Source organism: Aptenodytes patagonicus, chromosome 1 (assembly GCF_965638725.1).
Source record: "Aptenodytes patagonicus chromosome 1, bAptPat1.pri.cur, whole genome shotgun sequence".
Classification (NCBI taxonomy): domain Eukaryota; kingdom Metazoa; phylum Chordata; class Aves; order Sphenisciformes; family Spheniscidae; genus Aptenodytes; species Aptenodytes patagonicus.
The window spans coordinates 225,292,358-225,316,108 of record NC_134949.1 but is presented as its reverse complement, the minus strand read 5'-3'; the positions used below and the strand labels follow the sequence as shown (position 1 = coordinate 225,316,108).

Sequence of the window (23,751 nt, the reverse complement as noted above, 5' to 3'; positions counted from 1 at the left end):
GTTGTAGAGAGCGATGAGGTCTCCCCTCAGCCTCCTTTTCTCCAGGCTAAACAACCCCAGTTCCCTCAGCCGCTCCTCATCAGACTTGTTCTCCAGACCCCTCACCAGCCTCGTTGCCCTTCTCTGGACACGCTCCAGCACCTCGCCGTCCTTCTTGGAGTGAGGGGCCCAAAACTGAACACAGTATTCGAGGTGCGGCCTCACCAGGGCTGAGTACAGGGGCATGATCACTTCCCTAAATCACATTAGACAGCTTGGAAATATGTATACTCCCCTAAGAAAAATAACATTCTTTGGAGTTTAATGACCTTTCTGGTACCCTATGTGTGTCTGGACAAGTGAAATGCACGTTCAGAGGAATTATTTCTGTTGTATTTTTGCATTCTCATTCATATTGTGTCTTTTAAAAGATTTTCAAGAACTCTTACGTCCCTGCTAGGTAATTTGGAAATGAGAATGGTTTCAAGACCTAGTTTTGCTAACATTGTTTCTCTGTAGCGATAGTAAAGAGAACTCAAATAGTACATGCAGTCTTGTTCTGTGTCCTGCTATGCCTTCTTCCCACCACAATGTGTTAAGGGAGGATTAGAAAACTAGCAGTAATAAGAAAGTAACCACCTCAAAGTCATATTTCGGGTTAGGGGAAAATAAATGAGGGGGTAGAATACAGGATCTAAAAAGGTTTTGTATTTAAAAGGCAAAAAAACATAGTTTTCAAGCATAGCTACTGGAGTACCTACAGGCATTTCAGAGTTGTCTCATCTCAAAGAAGTGTTCTTTTTTTTTTTTTCCTTCTGTTGTATGTTTAAATATTGAACTTGTTGCCACTTAATGTTATAAAGGTCAAAAAATATATATAAAGTTTAAAAATAAAATAAAATTAAAAACCCCAAACAGGCCCTAGACAGTCATGGAAGAAGCCTGGTCTAGTCTGGTGTATTTTTTTGCAGGAATTTTTGGCATTTGCTGATCTGAGATAACAGTAAACTACTGTAAAGGTTTCCTTGGCATTTTATAGTTTATAGAAAGATTTAAGGTCTTTTCTTCCACTCTGCTTGACAAATAGAGACACCAACAGGCCGAAGGGTACGCAAACAGCTGCGATGCAGTCTTGGGCATCTGCATTCAAAGGCATCTGACGTCTTTGCGGTTATGTTTTATGACTTTGATGTACCTCAGGAACCAAACAGTCGTATGAAATGGCATAAGGAGGAGAGAAATGGAGCGTGCTGCCATGGCTTTCTAAATTATGCTACTTCTTGTCCTGTCTGAACACCTTCTGTTGTCACTAAACATAGGAAATAGGTCTGTCTGTTGCGCTACTGTGTCCTCGTAGAAAACAGGATCAAAATTGTATACTGTGTTTGCAGCTAAAAGTGATAGGTCTGATCCTGAAGTAGTTTCTTGGAAACTATCTCTGTGATGCGGCGTCATACCTCAAAATTGTCTTCTTCTGGAGCTCAGCTTCATCATTTTTGAGAACTTCATGCCAAAAGATTGTAATTATTAGTCTGCTTTTTGTCTTGATGTTTAATTTAGGTAGGGGTTCTAGAAGTAGCTGTTCAGAGCCAGGGTTGTGAAGATCTGCTGGCATCAGACTTGATCTGGAAACAAAGTCTGAGTGCACCCGACCTCTTATATCACAGAGGCGCTGCAGCGCTCGAAACTAGCTGTAAGTCTCTGGGTGCCCAAAACTTAAAGGCCAGTTTCATTTCATTGCTGTAGCCCATGTGGGAAGTGAAAAGGTATGAATAATAAAAAAAACAGATCATCTTTCACGGGGATGAGGCAGTCTTGTAGCAACTGAAGAGCGTATCAAGCATAAAACGCAGCTGCCCTTGTTGGATCTTCAGGATATTTCTGGATTCCTTAAGGATGTAGAGCCATGAATGACTTTATCCTCATATAGCTTCTGCACCGTTAAAGCCGACATGCAAGTGCAGGGCCAAAGGGCTGCAGCGCTGTGTGTGGCGCATGTTAACATATCTGCATGGCTTCTTGACTGACTCTTGAATTCAAACCAGCAGGTTGGTTCACCCCAGTTTGGGATGCTTTTAATTAGTTTAGGGAGCCAAATGTCAGAGAAGTGGAAAAGTTAAGAGTAAGTCGGGCCAAGATGTACTTCTAATCTGCACGTGTTCAAGCAGTTAATTTGATATGTTGCTGTTGTATTTCTAGACGTACTCATCTGCACTGATAAAAAAACCTTCCATTATATTGTGTGTGGTTCACACAGTGTTAAGTCATGCAATATGAGTTACTGACAGCGTAAGGTCTGATGGAAAAAGTTTCACTTCTCAGGCCAGTGAGTGAAGCAAAGGTTGTATCAAAGCCGGTTCTGCTGCAAGACTGCTTCCAAATTAGCTTTCTCAATGTGTTGTCTTTCAATTCTTTTAAGCTTAATCAAGCTGGATTTGCAGATGAGTGGAGATGAGTGCTGCTGAGCAGGCATATGGATAATCTTGGAGCATTTGGAAACCACTTGTTGAATGAGCGTAGTCTAACAGCGGTCCTCACTGCTGTGGCCTTGCTCCTGTTTTGAAGAAGGGGAAAATCAGAGTTTCAGCTGTAGCAGACTTACTACAGCTGAAGGTGGTTATTGCTTTGTGCCTGGTAACAGATAAGCCACTTGCAACAAAGCAGTCTGAAAAATCGTGACACAAGCAAGTGAAGAATAATAACTTTTCACTGACATTAACATCTTCCAACTCAATCGAGAAGTCTTTAATCACATTTGGTACTTTGGCTGAGATGATAAAATGGCAGCTTTGGGAAGAAATCTTGGCAAACTTAAATCAGATGGAGGGAGATGGTTTGTTGAGAAATCTAATAGCTGTCAAAGCAAAGTTGATTCTTTGTGGTAGATTGAGTGTGTGTTAAGTGTTCAACTATATTGCTCAAAGAATGCTTTTTGCCATGAACTTATCTTGAACTGTATTTTTATGTTCCACATTCTTGAGGATATTTAGCTAGAACCCAGGGTTATTTTATTGTTGATCACCAAAATAAAGCTTTTGCCTTCATTGGGTCAGCAAATATTACTGTCCGTAGATTAAGAATCAGATCAGGTGTTCTTTAATAAATTTAGATACTGTTAATACTCTTTCTGGGAACTAGAAGCTTTTACATGCTCCTGGCTAGTCTGAGAAAGCAGATTTTGTTTACTGCAGTAGATGAGACCAGTGACCCCAGACATCTACAGCTGAGAAATGTTTCTGTGAAGACATACTAGTCTTAATTTACTCCCATTGGAACACTATACTCCTGATGAGATTATTTTTCAAAACATTACTTCATTTTTCAATAAGCAGGGACTTGACCTATATAAAGTGTCCTCTAGTTAAAAATGATCCTTCAGTGGCAGGGGGATTTAAAGTTCTGATAGCGAGGTTGTCTGCTCTGTCCTTACAGATAGTCCTTGCGTTGTGATATCCATCACGGTGTGTATGTAGCAAGCCTTGGATTCAAGCTGAAATATGTCACGGAAATGCACGATCTACAAAAAGCCATCAGTGTCGCTTGTTCCGTGGATTGCTAGCTGTGTTTTTGAGGCATTTGAAAGCGTTATTTGCTGAACTAGTAGAATGATACCCTCTCGTATAAATCGGTGACTGTCTTATCAAGAACTGCCTGACTTTCATAATCTGGGTCTTTGCTTTCTTTTCCTGTATACAGCCTGTACATATTGAAGCTATTGTGCATTCTCCAAGAGCAAGGTCACAGCAGTTACACTTCTTAATAGAAAGATGGCAGTGCTTCTGCTTTCGATTATCTTCTTGTTGAGCTATTCAGATAGGCATTTTGAAAATACATTTCTTAAAGTTAAACTGCCAATATGTTTTCCAGTAAACTAATTATCTTTGTATTGTGTAAAGCTTGAATGAGGATATGCTTTTTTCCCTTGGCAGTCTGTATTTTTGTCATCAAGTTTGTTTTACAAGTATAGCTTTTTCTCTCAAGTAGAAACTAAAAACCATAGAGTAATCAAATCTGAATTCACTTGTGATGTGTGATTCATGTTCATGTCTTAATCTCATCTGTAACAAAGCAAAGTGCACACTTGTAATCCTTTTTTCTGCCTTTTCCTTTGATTTCAGCGTTGCTCACCAGGTGGGGATCTTAGTTTTTCATTTAAAACTTTTCCAATCATGCTGATTGTTGGCAGACTACTTAGCTGTTCCTGGTAGGCTAGTAGTCACCCGAAGGTCAGTTTGTGGCCTCCACCATCAACTAACTGGTAGCTTGATCTAAAAAGGGTCTGAAGTGCTCTGTGTTGCATCTCTGTAATTGAGAAGTCTGGTGCTGAAGGCAGTTTCATACTATTGCATTTCAGTTGTGTTCCTTCCAGTGAGCACTCAGCTGCTTGGGTCTGCTACTTAAGATCTGTGCCACTCTCTGCTCTGAAGCAGATGTAACCGTGGTACAGCTTATCTGAGAAGGAAACAGGTTTTGAAGCTGTGCAGCCAAAGCTTCTTGTGCCTTGGTCTTCGTGGAGTGTTAAGAGGTTGGAAGTGCTAGGTATTTTGGTGCCTGTGGCTCTTTAGCAGTCTACTTTTCCTAATACTGGATTTGAAGTGTCCTGGGGAATAGTGATTTCAATTGAGCTGGCTGGAGGATGGTAGTCCTTCTCACTTAAAAGGCTTTCAAGGTTTGCTTTATTCTGGTTGAGAAAAGTCCCAGCACTTTTTAAATAGCGCAAGCTTTCTCCTCTGGATACAACATTCCTTTACAGTGAGCAAAGAGGATGTGGTTAGGTTGGAGGGAAAACACTAGTTCCTTCCTCCCCTGCCTGCCCCCCTCGCAGCCCCCCAAAAGGGGGTGAGGTTGAAATAACTCAAACTTCAGTAAATATTTAAACCTAGTTCTTGTACACTCCTCATACTTCAGTCATATCAAGGAAGAACTTATGACTTTTTCAGGTCATTATCTTATCTGGATTGGGCTATTTAGTTCTGTCCTTGTATAGGGTGTCCTATCCATGGGCTTAAGCTTGAAATTCATAATTTTCTAAAGTGCCCTATTTTTTGGTAGAGCCGTGTGAGGCACAGTTGTTCCCTGGATCTGATGGATGACTCTCTGTTATCGCACCAGTGACTGTTACGGTCACAGAAATTATATCAGTTCTTTATCTGTATAATAGTGAATAATTGGGTTTCAGCTGCATTCTGCCAAGTCTGCTCTACAGTCATGTCCCTGCAGCCATTCTGCTTACTGTCCTTGAAAATAAGAAGTGAAGGGAAAAGCCGTGTCAAGTTTGTTCTCTGACAAATTCGGTGGATGCAGTTGGGCAGGAAGTATCAAAGATACTGCAGATACGGTGATGTGAAAATACAGCGGTACCAGCTTCACTTAGTTGGTGGACTAAGTTTCTGATCTTCAGTTAACTACTGGATAATTTAGTGGTCTTAAAATGTAAATGTCCTTGCTGTTAATTTAGCTTGCAAAGCTACAAATATTAGCGGTCCTTGTACTTTTGCATCACTCTGTGTTAGATAACCTTAATTTTCAATTCCAAACTAGATTTGGAATTTTACCTACATTTTTTAAATGGGATGTAATACGCTATTTAAATTGTGTCACGCTTCAGCCTGTGGAAAACAGTTAGATGTGATGTGTAAAAAATCATTATTTTACTGACTTCTTCCTTAAAGAGCTTTCTGAAGTAGAGATTAAACTTTGAGACTTTAATATAATTTGGGATATGGCAGAAGTCTGACCAGAAGAGAGAATGAAAGATGTAAAACACATGGTGTAATACCAAAGCAGAAGCAGGTGAAAGCAGTTAAAAATGAAGCAATTCCTTAAGCTTTAAAAATAGTTTGTATTAAAGACAGGCGGTTATAGACAATAAAAATTGGCCACCAATATATTGGTACATATGTGATTTTTCTGGATACATAGAAGTTCATAAATCACAGAACACAACAGTAAATGTATTTGGACTTGAATTCATAAGAGATACTTGAGGTCTAAAATAAATGTATGGAATAAAGATTCTCTCAGCTTTTTTTAAGTTACCATCTGACTGAACCAAGAGTCCTGAGGTGATTTACTGCATGTTCATCAAATGCTGAAGTTGCTATGTAAAACAGCTAAAGATTAGCTGAGGGTTTAAAATTAAACGAGATCGTGATGGCTGCTAAGTACTTGTCTAAGGTCAGCTGAAAAAGGTGGGACAGTGAAGAGAAGTTCTTAGTGGTTTGAGTAGAATAATTAGGACAATACTTATGAGTTGTAAGAAGGGTGGTCCTAATGCTTAAAACGCTGAAATTAGGCTAATTCCAAATTTTTAGCTTTGAAAGAGACCTCTAGTTTTCCAGAATCAATATCTGTGGGCAACATAAGCAATCTTTAAAAGACCTTTTTTCTGTAGTCAGCTTTCTCACTTTTAAATACATCAGTATTAGCGAGCAGTTTTGGTTGGAGACACTGTAGTAGCAAAGTTCCTGCCCATGCTGTCTTATTGAAAACCAGTGGTTTAGTCCAAGTCAGTAAGAGATGGGTTAAAACCCTTTCTTTTATTAAGTAGTAACTAATACTTTTTATAGGGAAATAAACCACCAAACCTGATTAATCCAAACTGTAGGCATCTCGGCTTAAACTGTAAATAGGGGGGGGGGGGGGGGGGGAATCTTTGCAAGAGGCTTTTCTCTATCATCTCCCCCTGAAATTTCTCAGACTTGCTTTCAGCAGCGCATAAGCATAGTCTCCTTTGTTATGCCTTAATCATAGAAAATGAGGCTGAGATCAACACTGGAAAGTAATTTAGACAGTCTTCCTACCTCAAAGAGGGATGAAATTTCTTTAGAGGGAAGTGTTACCATAGCTGAGATACAGGGTGGTTTGAACTTGCCTTAGAGATGATACGTTAAGACTTCTTTGTGCCCGTAGCTTTATGATTATAAGATGATCTACTTGTGTCTGGATGAACAGGTAGTTTCAGCAACACGGAGCGATGGCTGGTGGTCTCATGCAGCACGCTGCGGCTTTTGGATGGGATTGCTGCAGAGATGTCGTAGAGCCCACAGAAATGTCTTCAGGCCCTTGGGCAGGTGGAGCTGGCAAAGGCAGTCATTGAAACGCCTGTCTGCTCATCCTATATTCCTCCCAGACAACAAATATTTCCAGACATATCTTGAACTGAAAATTGAAATTTGCCTTGGTTTAACACTGATATTTCTGTTTAGCTGTTTGCATCTTAATGATTCAGGTGGAGTGGAAATGATGGCAACCAGCCACCATTAGTTTTCCATATTGACTGGAAATGCATCTATTGAGTTTCTTTTTTTTAATAGAAAGACTTTTAAACCAGAGTTGACAATTTAGCGCTGTGTCTACATTCTTTGTAACCTTACAAATCTGATTTACTGTAGTAAGATTATGCTTTTCATTTCAGTTTGAGGTATAGCTGCATGCTTGTTATGCCTAAGATGTATGCTACTTGACTAAATAACATGTTAGAAAAAAATCTCATTAAAGACTGGCTCCAACATAACAGCTTCCTAAGAGTCCTGTTGATGGTGTAGTTGGGTACCTGTAAGCTTGATACCCATCAGAATGGTATTTCTTATGCAAATGTTCAAACTATTTTAAAACTTAGCATTTGTGAAGTGTTGCAAGAAGAACTCAACATTTAATTCCATTGTTGATGGTAGGGTGCTGGTTCTGTAGTTTTAACTTGGAGAAAAGGTAGACTTTTAGCCCTGTTTTTTATTTAAAAGGCTGACTTGGGATTACTTTTCCCCATCAGAGTTTCTGTGAACAAAGCATGTAACCTTCGCCTCGCTTCTTCCTTTTTCACAACTCTTTTGGGGGGCTTTAATGAGGCCTACTACTCTAGAAACTTTCACATAGAGTCTACAGCATAAAAATAACACCAATGTGGACACTTAGCCACGCCTTTTAGCTGCGATTTCTTCCTTTTCCACCCCTGCTTGCCTGGGCAGTTTACAAGGAAATCAAGAGATTCTTCCTCCTAGGCTTGCACTAACCTGTGTTCTGATACTTGAGTGCACGCTTTGATTTGTCGGTCTCACTTGAGTTCCTTACAAGTAGATACATTTGGTTATGCAGATCAGCAGTACTCCAAGCCTCGGCCTGCTCATACTTGTTTGCCTACTCATTGCCTATCAGCAAAACCTCCTTATGTGTAAATAGACTGCAACTAAGTTGCCCTATGTACTTCAAAAACACAACGGTTCTTTGTTCTTGGAACTGCTCAGCGGTTAGTGGCATCCAGTTGTGTTAAACACAAGATTTCAGTGCTAAGAATAGTATCTGATTTGAATATTAGGCGCCTTCGATGGCAGAGGAGAGTTTCTTGACTAGTTGTTAATAACGTGCTCCCTTCCGACTTCCATGCTGGTTTTTCTTGGACCAGGTTTAAGCTGAAGAGTTCTTTATCCAGCAGCTGACATCTGCTTAGGAAGTGTGGCAGTAATTAATAGGGGATAGGTTGGAATAAAGCAGTTGATGTTGACTTGTTGGAATTAAGATTGAAGGTAGAGAGGAGATGCTTATTCTTGGGAACTCTCCAAGCAAGAGAGATGGGAGAGAGGTAAGGTGGAGGCAGATGAGTTGCCATCTCTATTCTAATTATTCAGAGATGATTCAAAGGGCCTTGTAACTGCTTCTGTTTTTTTTTTTTTTAATATCCTGTCTCCCATGAGAAATGGCAATCAAACCCTCTTCTTGTGAGATTGAGAAAACTTGGGTCTTGAATGTATTAATGTTAGTAGAAGCCTTGTGTGTGCTTTGTGGCTCTAAGCATGATATTGTTCTAGTTCACTATGGAAAAAACTGTTCTGTCATTGTGGTATCATGAGTAGAAGAATCAAATTTTTGTCCAAAGCAACATGCTACGAAAGGGGAGGTGTCCAAAAACGTCGTGCATGTGTATGTTTAGCGGTTTATAATGGATTTGCCTCTGTTTCCGCAGTGTGGTACAGCTGGGTAACACGGGCCATCTGACTTGTATCCCAGTGAGTCCTATAAAACAGAACACATGACTCAAATTAATAAAAAACTTTGCATTTGTCACAGTCCTTCAGGATTAAATAAGCAAAACATAAAACTTCCAAAACAAACGTAAGCTTTTTAAGATCGAGAATCCTCTTTATGTTATCTTAGATCTTAAAGGCACATATTGACCATCTGGTTAAAATCAGTCTTGTGTGCAGTTTGGATCACTTTTATACAGTGTTCTCCACCTTCTGAATTCAGAGCGGGACTTGTTTAATTTCAGCATCTTTGGCACAATTGTCATAGATCCTAAAGCTGCCCTTCCATGTGCCTGCTAGCTTGTTATTCCCTTTATCACTACTAGTCCTTGTGCTTTTCCCCAGCACAGGCTCTTATCACTGCTGACATGTCAGATGTCTTAAGCGACGCAAGAATAGCCTTGAATACAGTGGAAACACGAGGTGCAGAAACAACTCCAAATTGGGGTTAACCTGCTATAAGTTACTAAATGTTGTGGTTTTTTCCTGCATCAAGTTAATGTTCTCTAAACTAAGATCATCTTTGTGAGTCACTGTTAAAATTATTACTGCTCCATGCCAGCTGAGCAGTGTGCTCTTTATATACAGGAATAGAATATCTACTGTAAACTCGGGGTGTATTAGGGCTGCGTTTTAAGAAGTCTACACGCTACTGAAAAGTAATATTCCGTAGTCATAAGATAAATATGAACGGATTTTTACAAGGGCACGCTTTGAACCTCACTGAGCAGAAGCTGTTTTGTTCATAATTACTGCCTGCTAGCACGGTAGGTGTATGGTTTCCTTACAGTGTGTAAGCGCACTGCTCTGAGGAGGACCAGAGCTCACCTTCTGAGTGTACTCAGAACAGGTTTCCTACTGCTTGATAACTTCTCTCAGATGATCTCTTCTGGTGATTACACAACAGACACCTGTAGCTTGGTTTTTTTTTTTCTTCTTTCCACTAAACATATCACACTTATTCCTTTGGATTTGTCATCTTAGAGTTAAGTATCTGTGTTCTGCTTTGAAGGAGCTTAAAATGATTTTTTCCCCAAACATATCGGCGGGAATGGAAACAAGGAAGGTACATGTTGGAGTAGAGTGGGCGGGCGGATGCCATTTTGCATTTTATTGAGTGCTTTGTGATTATAAAAATACTAATAAAATAGTAGTTTTCAATTTTTTTTTTTGAGCAAGTATAACTAAAACCTTACACAGCAGACTTAACTTTTTTGCAGCGTGCCAAAGTGAGAGGTTTAGCTTACAGTCGTGCTTTTCTAAGGAGCAGGCAAGAAGAATTTCATGTAGCGAGCCAGCAGTTAAAGTTGCATTCAATTATACTCAATGAAGCACTATATAAAATGTTGTGGTTCCTCTTCCTTAAGTTTATTGCTTGTGACCAGGCTTAATGGGCAAGCAAGATAACACAGAAAGAAAGAGACATAAAAATTGGTAATATTTTTCTCTGAGTCATAAATGTGCATACACAAAGACATCCACTGACGTTTTTCAAGACTTTCATGTAAGTGATTGTGTTATGAAAGCTGACACGAGGATGTATGCAGTTTAGAGTCTTTCAAGATTAATTATTGGAAGTTAGAGGACAGAAATGTGAATATTAACAAAAAAGCAGGACCAATGTGATAAACAGAAAAGCTTAATCTTTATCACTTGAAAGAAACTGTGTGTGGGAGATCGTAGCGAGCACTGTAAAGCAGTTTTTTTTCCTCTTTTTCTATACTGCATGTATCAGAGCTCTGTGTCTAATAATAGAATATGTGGTTCCCATTACTAGTGACTTAATGAAATACTATCTTCTAGTGAAACATGGCTTGTGTTCCTAATGGTGCCTTTATTGTCAAGCTTGAGTGAGTTTTATACTGTTAATTGTAAAGGTATCCTTTAAATCTAAATCCTGCTCTATTTGGGTAGTGTAATTGTAGATATTGAAATGAATTCCTCTTGATTTGTATTTTACACTTCGGATAATGCGTCGTGGAATTTTTGTAGTGTGTGTCACTTTGAAAGGTTTTATTTTCTTGCATGGGGAACTAGTTGGATTTATAGATCTATTAAGGTGAGCTAGATATATTCTAGTCACGGTGATTTTATTATTCCTCAACTTGAAGTGACCTAGCGAGTTTGAAAGTAGCATAAAACTTGAAGCTGACGTCTTAATATTTGATCTGCTGTGATCATGACCTGTTAACCTTTAGCTTTAATGGCCCTATATAATTCTCCTTAAAGGTTCCAAATGTACTCTACTGTGGGACTGATTGATGATAACATACGCTTTGCGTAATCACCCCTCTAGAATGTGTGTTGTTTCTAGTAGATATTGATCTCCTATATTTGTTATCTTATAGTTGAGAGAGACTTAGCTTTCTGATGTAATGTGGGTTTTGTGCGGATAATATGCTCAGCATCTTGATTAGGAGCTACAGAACATACGGTTCTTGAAAAGGCAACAGCTCATTTCATGATGTAGTACCCATAAACATAAATTTTAGATTGTACTAAGATTACTGTCTTGACCGTAATGACCTCATAACCTCTGGTGGTAAGGAAGAGTCAAAATCCTACGAAATGCAGTGTACAAATATTAGAACTCTTTGAGAACTGTTTCACTTAAGCAAATATTTCTAGAACATATGCATAAAATTAGTCTTTAATGCAGACTGTCAAACAGTTTCAATACTTTAGGGACTAAAGTTTTGGTTCTCTGATCTCATGCAGCAGTTAAGACAGAAATAAGCTGTGCTACTTTCTTACAAGCGATTTGCTGCATCTAGGTATTTAAAATTGTGAAAAATGCTTTATTTATTAAATAGGAGAAATAAACATTAGGAATATAATATTTGCAAGGGCTGTAGTGACCCATGATGCTGTAACTGACGTGAGCCTTTGGTGCGTGCGTGAAGCTTGTTGAAAGGAATTACGTGTATTCTTTAAGTCGCCTTCTGGGGTGTTGGTAAGTGAGCCTGCAAATGGCTTCTGTGCGTGAAGAGATTTGCGCTCTTTCAATCGCAAAATAACAATGAAAAGAGAACACCTTTCTTAAAAGATTAGTTCTATTTGGAAATGAGCTAACCAAATGCGAATGGCTGGATACAAAGGGGTAAGGTAGGATCCGGTATTATGCTGCATGCTGCTTAAAACATGCCTCACTTAGTGAGAGGAATGTTGCAGCACTGAGTGAGTCATAAAGCATCTTTTAAACCTGAAATACTTTAGAAAATGTAATTCACTAGCTGAATTCTGACATCAGTTTTTTAAAGGCTGATTGACTGGAGTTGCAGAGGGTTCCGAAGTACATCCCGTGGAGGGGGTTCCTGGGAGAAGTCAGCAAGGGAGGCTTTTTAAATCTTTACCTTCTCGGGAAAAGAGTCTGTGGCTTTTTAAAGTTTACTTAAGCACCTGAATAATTTCACCTTAAATGCTTTTTTCTTTTTTTCTTTCCCATCAGATTTCCTTTATATCCAAAAGGAGGGGAGAAGCTTCAGTTTGAATATGGAGTATATCTTCTCAACAAAAATATAGCACAGGTTGGTACGCTGAGGGTTTTATTTTTTCTGAGTATCTAAGTTCTGCTTAGTGTCAGTATGGCATGAGTGTGCATCTACTGTCTTGTGATGCTATTCTCTATGGCGAGCATCTGTGAACTAGTGGAGGCATTCTTCAAATCATTGTCTTCGCTTACCTTACTGCTTTGTGTTCAAGACTTTCTCTTGTGGTGCTTGGAGAAGGGCTTGCCAGCTAATAATGCATCTTTTCCTTTTCAAATAAATACTATGAGTCTGTACACACTGTTTTGAAAATTGTAAATGTTTTCTGGGTTTTTTTTATTCTGTCATACTTGAAGATCCATGTGTGTCATTCTCATTGCTGCTTTAATTTTGCTGTATTATTACTTTAGTATTCAACTCTTACGATAAGAAAACACAACAAGCTGGAAAACCTTAAGTCTTGCCAATGCATGACTTGTTTGGGTTTTTTTTTGTTTTGTTTTTAAATATAAAGTTCACAAACTTGTATTTGAGATGATACTAATACCTGCTGCTAACTCATTTGGTATGGAATTCAGAAAATGTTCAAAAAGCTGGTCTGAAAGGGACCTGGGGAGGCCATTTAGACTGTTGCCTAGTCCTAGGGCAGGGTCAGCTGCTCTTACACCAGCCCTGGTAGACATTTGTATAACTTTCCCTGAAGGAAAGCCTGTGATCTAAGTAGTCTCTTCCAGTGATTGGCTGTCCTGGCCATTAAAGTCTTTTCTGGCATCTAATCCAAATCTGTCTTGCTTCTGTTTAACCGCATAATCACTTACTGTAATAATCTGTTCATTTAATTCTCTTCCTCTTTGCAAACTTTTATGCATTGAAAGGCAACTTCTCCTTTCTCAAGTGTAATCTCATGGGTCAAGTCTCTTAATTTCTGAGCATTCTTATTGTCTCCTATTCTCCATCTGAATCCACATCTTTCTTGAAGTGCAGTGCCCAAAGCTGGATACACTATGCAGCTATTGCCTTCAAAACAGTGAGAAGGATGGGAGAAATGCTTCACAGGTCTTGCAATTTTTGTTCAGTTCATTATGTTCCAATAGGTTTGTACTCTTAACAGCCTAACACGGTGAATTTCATGATTCAGTGCAACCTGCAGCCTCAAGTCTCTTCTGCACAGCAACAAAACAGTCCATTCTGAATTTGTGCAGGTGACTCATTTAATTCAAGGTACAGCATGTAAAACGTGAATGTACCTTAGATGCCTCTTTTTCTTCTTAATCGTGTCTCTGATTTGGTGACGTAACTCTAGAAGATGGGGAAAGGTAGGTTGAGAACTCAATCTCAGCTTTGTGCTATCTGCATCTGAGCCTATTCTCTATCCAGCTCACCTAATTAAAATATTGAATAGAACTGGGGTAAAGCCTAAACCCACGTGGAGCCCTGCTTCACTAGCACTTCCATTTACAGCAGTGAACCATTGTTTACACCCAAAGAGTACTAACTTGCTCTGTATTCATTCCTACTTCATCAATAGCCCATTTCCCCAGCATGCTTGCGAGCATATTACACCATAAAGTGCCAAAAGATTTATTTAAATTCCAACAGAAATATGACGTTTCAGTTTCTAACCTGTTTGTAAGGCTTGAAATTAGATTGGTCTGACAGTTTTCTTCTTGAAAAATCTGATCTTTTTTTATGTTTAGTTTCTAGTTGTTTGGTTTGTTTTTCCAGTTCTCTCTTCCACCACTTTCTCCCCACTCTCTACCCCAAATTGAAGTAAAGCTTCTGGGTCTTTTTGCGTTGTTTGTTTTTTAAGCTTGGATTGCATTTACCATTTTCCAGACTTCTGGTATCTTGCCCGTGCTTAGTGTATTTTGGAAGATAACCTCCAATGGCTCTGAAATTACTTAAAGGCTAAAATATCTTAAGATGAAGTTAATCAAGCCCTGCTAATCTTGGAAATTCACTTAACCAAGCTGTTAATATAACTTAGACTATGACTCTTTGTTGCTGGTATTAATAATGGCAGCCAGCTGTTCACACCTGACTTTCATAGGGAAGACTAGTGAGAAAAAGGGATTAAATACTCTTTCCTTCAAATGCTTTGATAGCTTTCTCTCTCCATTACTATCAAATCAATGCTTTCCTTAATCTCTACTTATGTAAATACATTAGTTCATTCTGTAACTTGTGAGTCACGATGCTGCTTGCTTTCTTTTTCAGCCTTTCATGTTTGTCCTCCCCCCCGTCCTCCCCCCATTCTGGAGTTTGCCATTCAGTTATGTGATGCAAGTGCTCTGTGCTTCTTTCTTGACTGAAATTATGAACTCTTCCTTGAGCCCAAGTTGGTAGTCTTCCCATTTCCTGTAGTCTGGGTTAGTTGGCACTTGTGCCTGTAGTATCTTTTTTTATAGGAGCTGTCACCACTTCACTTGTTTTCCTGTTTTTCTTAGACGTGTCTCCTCTGAGACGTTACCACCGTTGAACCTACTGAAATCTCTCGTTCTTTGTTCTTGTCCTATTTCTAAAGGACTGTGAACAGTTGAACACATGGTCACTCACCCATGTTGCCTTCCAAGTCCTTGCAGTTGGTTTCTGAAATCCCTGGCATGTGTTTAAACTCATAAAAGTAAATGAAGACTTTAAGTATGTATTTGTGTAAAAAAAAGTTTCCAAATTTACATGAGGTCACTGGTGTTGGTACAAGCTAGAGTAGTCAGTGGCCAAACTTTGAAGTGGTTTGTGCAACACCAGTGGTTCACATGTTAATGCTTGAGATTGTATGCTGTTGAATATAAAAACATAATAAAAGTAAATTGGAATTTTTTGGGGGCTTCTACTACTTATTTAATCAGGAAAGTGTTACTGAAGTCTGTATAAACTGTTGTAGTCACCTTTTGTTTTGGTATCCTTGGTCAAATATTGCGGCTCTTTATAGTTCTGCCAAGGGGAAATTCCATTGTGAAAGCAGTGTGAAAGCAGAACAGGTAGATTACATGTAGAAATACATCACAAAACATCTGTACTCAGGGGCTGACTTGATCTAGAAACCCGAGATTGTTTGAATCCCTTGTGTGTTCCATTGGAGGCTGGAACTGTTGAATTTAAGTAGCTTTTAGAAGATCTTACGGCTTCTTTGAGAGAGGCTTCCAGATATGCTTAGTTTATGTGAATGTGTAAAAATAATTAAGTTTGGATGGAGAGTAAGGAGCTGCCTCCTATTTCTAGACCATCACAACCTGTGAGGGAATCCTTTTAAGGCCCAAAGGTGTTGGCCTTAATTCAAGGAACCAGGCCTCCAAATTATTCTGTTGTGAATAAATGCTTAATACCCTCTGGCTGCTGTGGGAAGATGGGAGGTGTCTAGGAGGAACAGTGCTGACTCTACTGGAGCATTGAGAGAACGCTCAACGCTTGGGTCTCCCATCACCTTAATTGAATCATTCGTGCAAGTCTTGATCACTGTGGGTGAGAAGCAAAGAGCCCAGAAAAACTTGTATCAACTTAAAGAAATACTTGAAAGGATTTGTATAAGCTTCCCTGGTTTCACAGATGTATTTTCTTTTTTTCCTTTCACAATTACCTGGAGTTCTGGTGGCAAGGAGAAACGTGAGTGGGGAAGAATTGAGACTGGGTTGATATTAAGTAAAATTACTGAAATAAAAACTCTTCTAGGGATAAAGTGGTACTGTTTTGTAAAACAGCAGGATAACAACGATGAAAACCACATCTTGCACTCGGGAGAATTCAGCTGGAATTAGAAGCAGCTCAGTGCTAGCTTGGTAGAGCATTTATTTGGAGAAACTTGCTTTGCTGTTACATTCCGAAGTCAAAACAATGTGTGTTAATTCCGAGAGTTCATAATAACTTCCATCTGTACTTGAGCACAAATTGTTTCAATCCCCATATTTTCTGTTTGTAAAATTGAATCCCTCACGAAGTTCACAGAGTAGCTTTTTATGTTGGATAATATTAGGTAAGACTATAAATTTCCCGTTAAGTTTTCAGCTCTTTGACTCTAATGAGCATACAGATACGTTATTTTTTTCAAAGGGAAATTAGTGACTTATGTCTAATAATATCAACCAAAAAAAAAAAAAATCACTGTCATTCCACAGCACTGTCAAAGGTGAAGCACAGTACAGCTGCTAAAAATGGGAGTGAAGTGCTCAGCTCTCAAAAGCGTTAGGCACTGGGAGATCATTCAGTAGGTAACTGGCCCCGCAAACTCTGCAGCTCCTAAGTTATGGATGTGTGTGGAATATCTGAGGGAGGCGAGGGTGTAGCAGGAAAATGAAATGAACTCTTGCGTTGGTTCTCACAGTAGCGGAGTTGAGATTACACCGTGAAAACCTCCTGTTATAGCGGATGAATATTAGGAACTCACGGAAGCGTTGTGAGGGTTTTTGTGGGCGATAACGCGCAGCACGGGCAGGCTAGCATCTCTGAGTTCTCATCCCTCTGAACATAACGCATGTGGCGCACAGCTCAGCTAGGGCATAGATGTGGTCCATGCTAAGCTGAGCTCTCGCCAGTCCTTGAGCAGTGGTCTTGGCGCTCCAGGTTTTTTCCTCTCAGCTCTTTAAAAAATTTTTTTTTAACCTGGGGTGGGGTGTGTGTGTGTGAGAACGCAGTGGCTTTGAGTTTCAAATCTCAGGCCTGTAGAAAGAAAGAAGCTTTATTGCTGCTTTACTGGCTGTTTTTGCTATCTCTTTCCTTCATTCCCAGAGCCTTGGTTGCTTGGGCTTGATTTTAGTGTATGTTCTTCATTACATATGAAGAGATGATCTTATTTTAGTGACCATCCTTCTTGAGGTGAGTCCTTAGTGAGCACGCACGGTGTCACTACTAGAGAATACCTGGCCCAAAGTTGTCTACAAGATGATATTACAAGGTTTCTTTCCTGCATTGGTCGTTATTTCTAACCCATGCATATAAGATGTGTAGCCATTGAAGAGAGCGTGACCATCTTGTTCATTAAACTCCCAATTCCTTTAGGTATTGAAGAGGTTGTCTCTTGCATGATACTTGACAGTCACTATTCCTCGTCTGGTTGCAAGATTGCTTGGAGAGGAGATAATTGCTTTGTAGCTGTAGAGTTAGTTTCTTCTGGTCCTGGTCACAAGGGGATTTACTGCAGCATTTTCTTGCATGGGACAATCAACTTATTTGCAACTCTTGAGTATCAAATGATGACTTAGTATTTCGGACAGCCACCGAAGGGGGTGGAAGTTAATTTGTCTCTTGATCTTCTGGATTTCTTATTCTGAGTCTCATCCCAGCTTCCCTATAGAACTATAGACCAGAACTATGATCGCTGTGAGACCCCTTTGAGTCTTGTGGCGGCTGTGACCTTGGTCACTACCTCCATCTGGCTTTAGTGGACGTGGCCCCAGAAATGGTGGTGTTCTGTCCTTGCCTAAACTACTGGCTCTTGAAAGGAGACTCGCAAAACAGGGTGTCAAATGAATTTGGACTGTTCTGCAACTCTTTAACTCCCTAGGGCCAAGCTAAGGAGTGAATGTGTCTAGTCTTACCCCAGTTCATCACTGGGGTTTGTCAGGGAGGCTCTGCAGCTGGTGGCAGTCAGAGCATACCTTCCCAGGCATCGCATCCAGGTTTTGTGAAATTTTTGATTTGTTACGCTGCATGAGTTGAGGTTTTTTCTGTTCATGTTGAACGTGTGCTCACAATTGCCTCACAAGGCAAGGCTTCTCTTCTGATCCAGCCTTGATTTGTTTTGTCAGACAGCCGTTGAGTGATGTTAGTCTGATTTTCCTATTCACACTGGCATGATTTGCTCAGCCCTGGCCAAAGAATAGTTCTGCTTTCATCTGACAGTCATTAGCAACAGACAAACTTTGCTATTTGACATGAAAAAAATGGCTCAATCTTTTGTCAGTTCCCCCAAGGATGTTTGTTTTCACATCAGTGCAATACAGATCCAAGCAAGTAACTTGTGTCTAGCCCTCCTTTCGTGTGTCCAGCGTCGCTGTGTCCACATGGTGGCAGGCAATGTTTATGTGCTTTGTGTAACCTGCTAGAGATGTTCATCAGCCAATGCTGCTCTCCTGGGAATGGCGCTTTTTGTTTCAGTTACTTGTCTAATGCACGAGGTAGGTAACATTCACAGAAGCGTAGAAGGAAAGCAAAATACTTCTTGACGTATTTTAGTTGCAGTCAAACTGATATCTTTCTAATAGCTGCATGGAATAAAAGTTGAATGCTTATATACTAGTGCCATATGTAAGAAACTGAACTGAAATTCAGCTCTTAAATGTGAAATGAGGCAAGATGTTCAGTTTCTGGCTCTATTAGACTATCAAACATGTGAGAAAATCAACTTTATAATAGAAACTATTAAACTTTTCCATGGGAAGTTGAACGGCAGAAATGTTAGGACTAGAAATTTGTTTTGGCAATAAACACTACCGAGCAGAAGTGTCTTTAAGAGTTCTGTGGGTATCGGTGTAGATGCAGTGGTTATGACCCTTTGAGTGTAGGATACTGTGACTCGCACACTACATCTTTTATGAGGCCCCTAAACTAAGATCATAAAACATGCAGCTCAGAAAGAATGCACTGTCTGAATTTGTGGCCAATTTAACTGCATTGGGAAAAGTGTTCTTGAAAGAGCACAGGTTGAAGCCGGAGTTGAGTCCTCATCTTGTAAAGTGCCAAGCATTCATTTTAATGTTAAGAGGAAGGGACTGCACCTGAAAAACCACAAAGTACCTTCTCCAGCTGCATAGAGCCAAAAGCTTTTAGGAGAGGTTTCATTCCTGAAAGTCTCCTAGGGTAGCAATGGGCTGATACCTAGCCAGATCATTTAGAATTGGGGAATTTACATACGTTTTTTGCAAACTTGTTGGAAGGCTTTCTTTTTTTTCCTTTCCTATCACCCATGCCAAGATAAAACAGGTTGAAATGAGACTGGATTAGCTGTAGCAACAGTCACCCTTTCATTCAGATGAAAGCCTGCCTAGCCTTGCCCGTAGGCAATCCGTACTGATCAGCAAAGGCCAATGTTAACTCGCCCTGGAGGAACAGGTCTTGGCTCTCCAACCTGTACTGATCACCGCATCTGCAGCCTGAGCCCAGGCAGCGCTGGAGGCTGTGCTGCTTGTTCTGGGTGCAGAGGGTACAGAGCAGATGAGCTGGGGTGAACAACGTGGTTGGGTGGCATCACCGGCTGTGCCTAGAGTCACTTCCCCAAAATAATTTTGGGGACCACCCCCTGCAAGCATGCTCTGTGTGTTAGATCACTTGTGTACTATGTAGCTGTCATCGTCTCTGTGCGTTAACTCTTCAGTCTGCTAAGTTTTTTTTTTTTTTTTAAAATGAGTATGTGTTTAAAAGAGAATCAAAATTTAGTAATCAAAAGGAAAATGGACTCCTGATATAGTTAAGCTGACATAAACACGTGTGATTTGCCAAGTTAAACTGCTTTGTGGTATATATAAGCACTACATTTTGAAATTGAAAGAGAGGAAAGTGGGAAGTCTGTTATCAAGCCATGGCACAATGTGTTAGTGTAGGAAAAATATGTAGTGTGTAATTTTGCCTAATGAGTAGGGTGTGTGCTCTGGAGAGAAAGCTTGACTTTCAGATATGAAGTGTTAACACCTGTGGAATTCATGGACCTCATTTGTGAACCCTTCTCTTCCTTCAGGAGCCTTCTCGCTTTCTGCCATGTTGCCGTCTCTTAATGGGGGGAAAAAAAAATCATGTTAAAATGCACAGCATTTCCTGGAACCTCGCTTGCTTTAATGCATAAAAATTGCTCTTATCTGTCATTAGCAAGCAAGTGACAAGCTGTGACTTTTTTTTTTCCCCTGAGCCTCTGTTATTTTCACTTCTCCATCCACCCACATCCTTTGTTCTTCTGTTGTATAGTTTAATATGTATGTTTTGTGCTCCGTGAGGCAGGGTTTATCTCATACTTCTATGCATAGGATTTGGCACATCAGGGCACAAATCCTGTTTTGAAAGCTTTGGGTATGACAGCTACTTAATCATCCATAAATGCCTTTTAGGCTTATTATATACTGCGGTTGAAGTTTAGAGCAAGTTGTTCTCCAGCAAAAGGAATAGAAGTGTCTGATATGTATTGGCTCATTTATTTTTTGATCAGTCCAGAACGCTTGGAAATCCAGAGCTTTAAAGTATTTTGTTTTTCAAGAGACTGGAAATACTAAAGGGGCTAATGTATCTTTCTTTGCTGGCCTTGTGCATAATTCATGTGAATAATTCTCAAGTTAATATTGTGTAAATAGAAAAAAACACCTCTGGTTCAATTTAGCAAATATAAGTTGCTACTTGTTTTCAGGAAGGCCATTGCTGAACAGACCTTGGTTTAATGCTCCCTGACCTCAGCTTTTAAGTTTGAAATATCTTCCATCATATGAGAAAAGATTTCCAGTATTGGTGTGTCTTTGTGCCATTTGGTGTTCACTGAATGATGGTGTTATCCTGATAGGAAGCAAGCCTTACACAGGTTAAACTATTGATTCTATACTCCTCAAATGAGAGGTTTTCCCATTTGATTTAAAATCTAATCTTTTTTTTAGAAGTCAATCTCCTTTGCCCGTTAAAAGTAGCATAATGGATACTTGGGAAGCAGTTCAGCGTAGGTGATCGTGGGGCTGGGAGCTGAGAATCCCCAAATTCTTCCTATATTTAGGCTCTGTGGCATGGGCCGAATCACTTGCTCTTTGAGTAATGCTTTCTCAAAGCAAGAGACTTTTTTACTTGAAGCAGCGGGTTTCACAAACCTGGATGAATGCTTTAAAAAAAACTGCCAAAAGCTCAGTTGTACCCATTTTAAAGTAAGGGCTTTCCCAACATAGCATAAAAGAACAAATAGCTGAAAGACTTTGTGTTTGCAGTACCTAATGGAGCGCATTGTTCGTGCGCTCTGAAACAATTCTGCAGGTTCCTTTCCTGTAACATCTAAAGGTACAAGGTAAAGCTAGACTGATGCCAAATGGGAAAATTGCTTGGTATTGGAGGGGATTTATCAAAATAGGAAGGTAATGAATAAATGTAGGAGGAGCGAGTAGGACCATATGCAAATTTCCCAAAACTCATTTGGAGACTTTATTATATCGCTCTGAACTGTCATTTGAGGGATCATAGAAACACAGAATGGTTTGGGTTGGAAGGGACCGCTGAAGGTCATCTAGTCCAACCCCCCTGCCGTGAGCAGGGACATCTTCAACTAGAGCAGGTTGCTCAGAGCCCCGTCCAGCCTGACCTGGAATGTTTCCAGGGATGGGGCATCCACCACCTCTCTGGGCAACCTGGGCCAGTGCTTCACCACCCTCAGCATAAAACATTTCTTCCTTATATCTAGTCTGGAACCTCATTGCTAGCAGAGAGAAGTTCACAGGCTTGGGTGCAGATGTTCATCTGCCTCCCGAGCTGATGGCATAGCACTGGTGCAGCCATGCAGCCTTTCGGCCTGGCTGATGAGTTTGGGCTCTGTCCTATATTCACTCGGATTTCCAGCCAGGACAAGGTGGGTGAATTCACTGTACCTACCTGTGCACTCCTGAGACTGTTGCCCTTTTGGTGTTTGTAGGTAAAAAGCAACCTTCAGATGTTCTCGTGCAGTGCAAAAATTACACTTGGGGAGCTAAATGCATAAAGAAAACGTCATATTTAAGATGTAGGTACAAGATGTTACTTGTCTTGCTCCTTCTGGCTTTTGCACATCTGACCTTTTGTTCTCTGCCTGATGTAATGATTTTTAATACAAAAGTTCAGGATGAATGAGGTCATAGGGTAAGTGTGCCCATGTCTTATAATCCAATAAACATCACTTTGTGATACCGAGGCGTTTTAAGAAGTTCTGACCTGAACCTGGAAAGGTTATGCTGTATAGTTTCATCTCATCAAGCTATAATGCAGCAAGACTACAGCCGAACAGTCAACATGGTTTTAGTTATTTGAGTGCTTCACTGGGGAAGGGGGGAAGCTTTTCCGAGGCCAGTAATTGCTCTGTCTTCTCAATTGCTCTTTTTTTAATGTTCTTTCTGTAAAACGGTCATGGTATACGAGAGGCACCTTTATGGGCAAGGGGGCCCATATATGTTATTTTTATGACGAGCCCACTAACCACCAAATTTTACAGGACTAGTTTACTTATGTAAGTGGCTGTTTCCCCCAGCCTGTCTTTGCCGATGGTTTCCCATATCCTTGCTGGGACACCAGACTCGAACCATGAAGGCTAATGTTTGAGGCCTCTCTGGAGGGGTATTGTGTTTACTCTCAGGAAGGGTTTCACGAATACGAGCGAGAGAGTCCTGGAGGAAACGCGGCTTTTGGCTCATCTAAATGTTTAGTTCTACAGTGTGTTCTGCATGTACTCAAACACGTACTCCTATTTCCTTATTTTCTTGTGGTCTACCTCCAATAAACACTATTGCTGTGAAACCAAAATCCAGTATTAAACATTGCCTATTATCACATTTCAGTTTTAAAAATTAGAAGAAAACTACTTCATAAGCGTTTGGCAGAATATTACAAGTTGCTGAGCATTAGCGTCCAGGCTGCTGCTGTGTTTGAATAATGATCAGACTTTGTATTTGGGTGGATGTGAGGGGAAGAAGCAGCTTAATATAATTCTAAGGCAAATCAAAGAAGGTAGAAGGGAATTTGATCCGTTATCAGATGAGAATGTAGTTTCCCTGCTCGCTGCTGAATCACTCCTGTACTTAGATTTCATGCATGAATTTCCCCTGCCTTTCAGATGGAAGCGAATTAAAATTCTCTAGCCGGCGAGGAGAGGAAAGGAAGACAGGCTGTTCTTGGGCTAGCAAGAACCAGTGGGTGAGGAAAAGCTGCCATCTGAATTTGATGCAGTTAGTAAGAACGGAATCAGTTAGAGCTCCATGCTAACCTAATGTGTGTAGACACTTAACCATAACGTAGGGATCAAAATTTCCTAACTGTAGCATTGACTGTCTTGGACCAGTGACTTTGCAGCATCTCGACTGCTAGTTATCACTGTTACAGATCAAAGTAAGAGAAGAGGAGAGTATCTTATTGATAGCAGCCTCTGCCTTGTAAATGGGGGGGAAATCAGGCTAGTTTAGACTAAGCCTGTTTTAAAAATAACAGTGTGATTGCAAGCAGCCTTTGAAGGGACAGCATAAAATGGAATTGTTATCTCCCGTTACTGCTTTGATTGCTGTTTGTATGCCTTATTTGTTATTGCTAAATCAAAATTGTGATGGGAGTCCTTTAAGATGGCTTTCATGAAGGCT

The 23,751-nt window shown here is 40.1% G+C and overlaps 1 protein-coding gene across 1 annotated transcript in view; it reads left to right on the top strand.

The window, feature by feature from the left end:
- UVRAG (UV radiation resistance associated) overlaps nt 1-23,751 on the top strand; it is a 99,765-nt gene that overhangs the window by 53,573 nt on the left and 22,441 nt on the right. Inside the window, exon 13 of the mRNA XM_076328490.1 lies at nt 12,448-12,526. Within this exon, the coding sequence (XP_076184605.1) occupies nt 12,448-12,526 (79 nt within the window). The remainder of the gene's footprint in view (nt 1-12,447; nt 12,527-23,751) is intronic.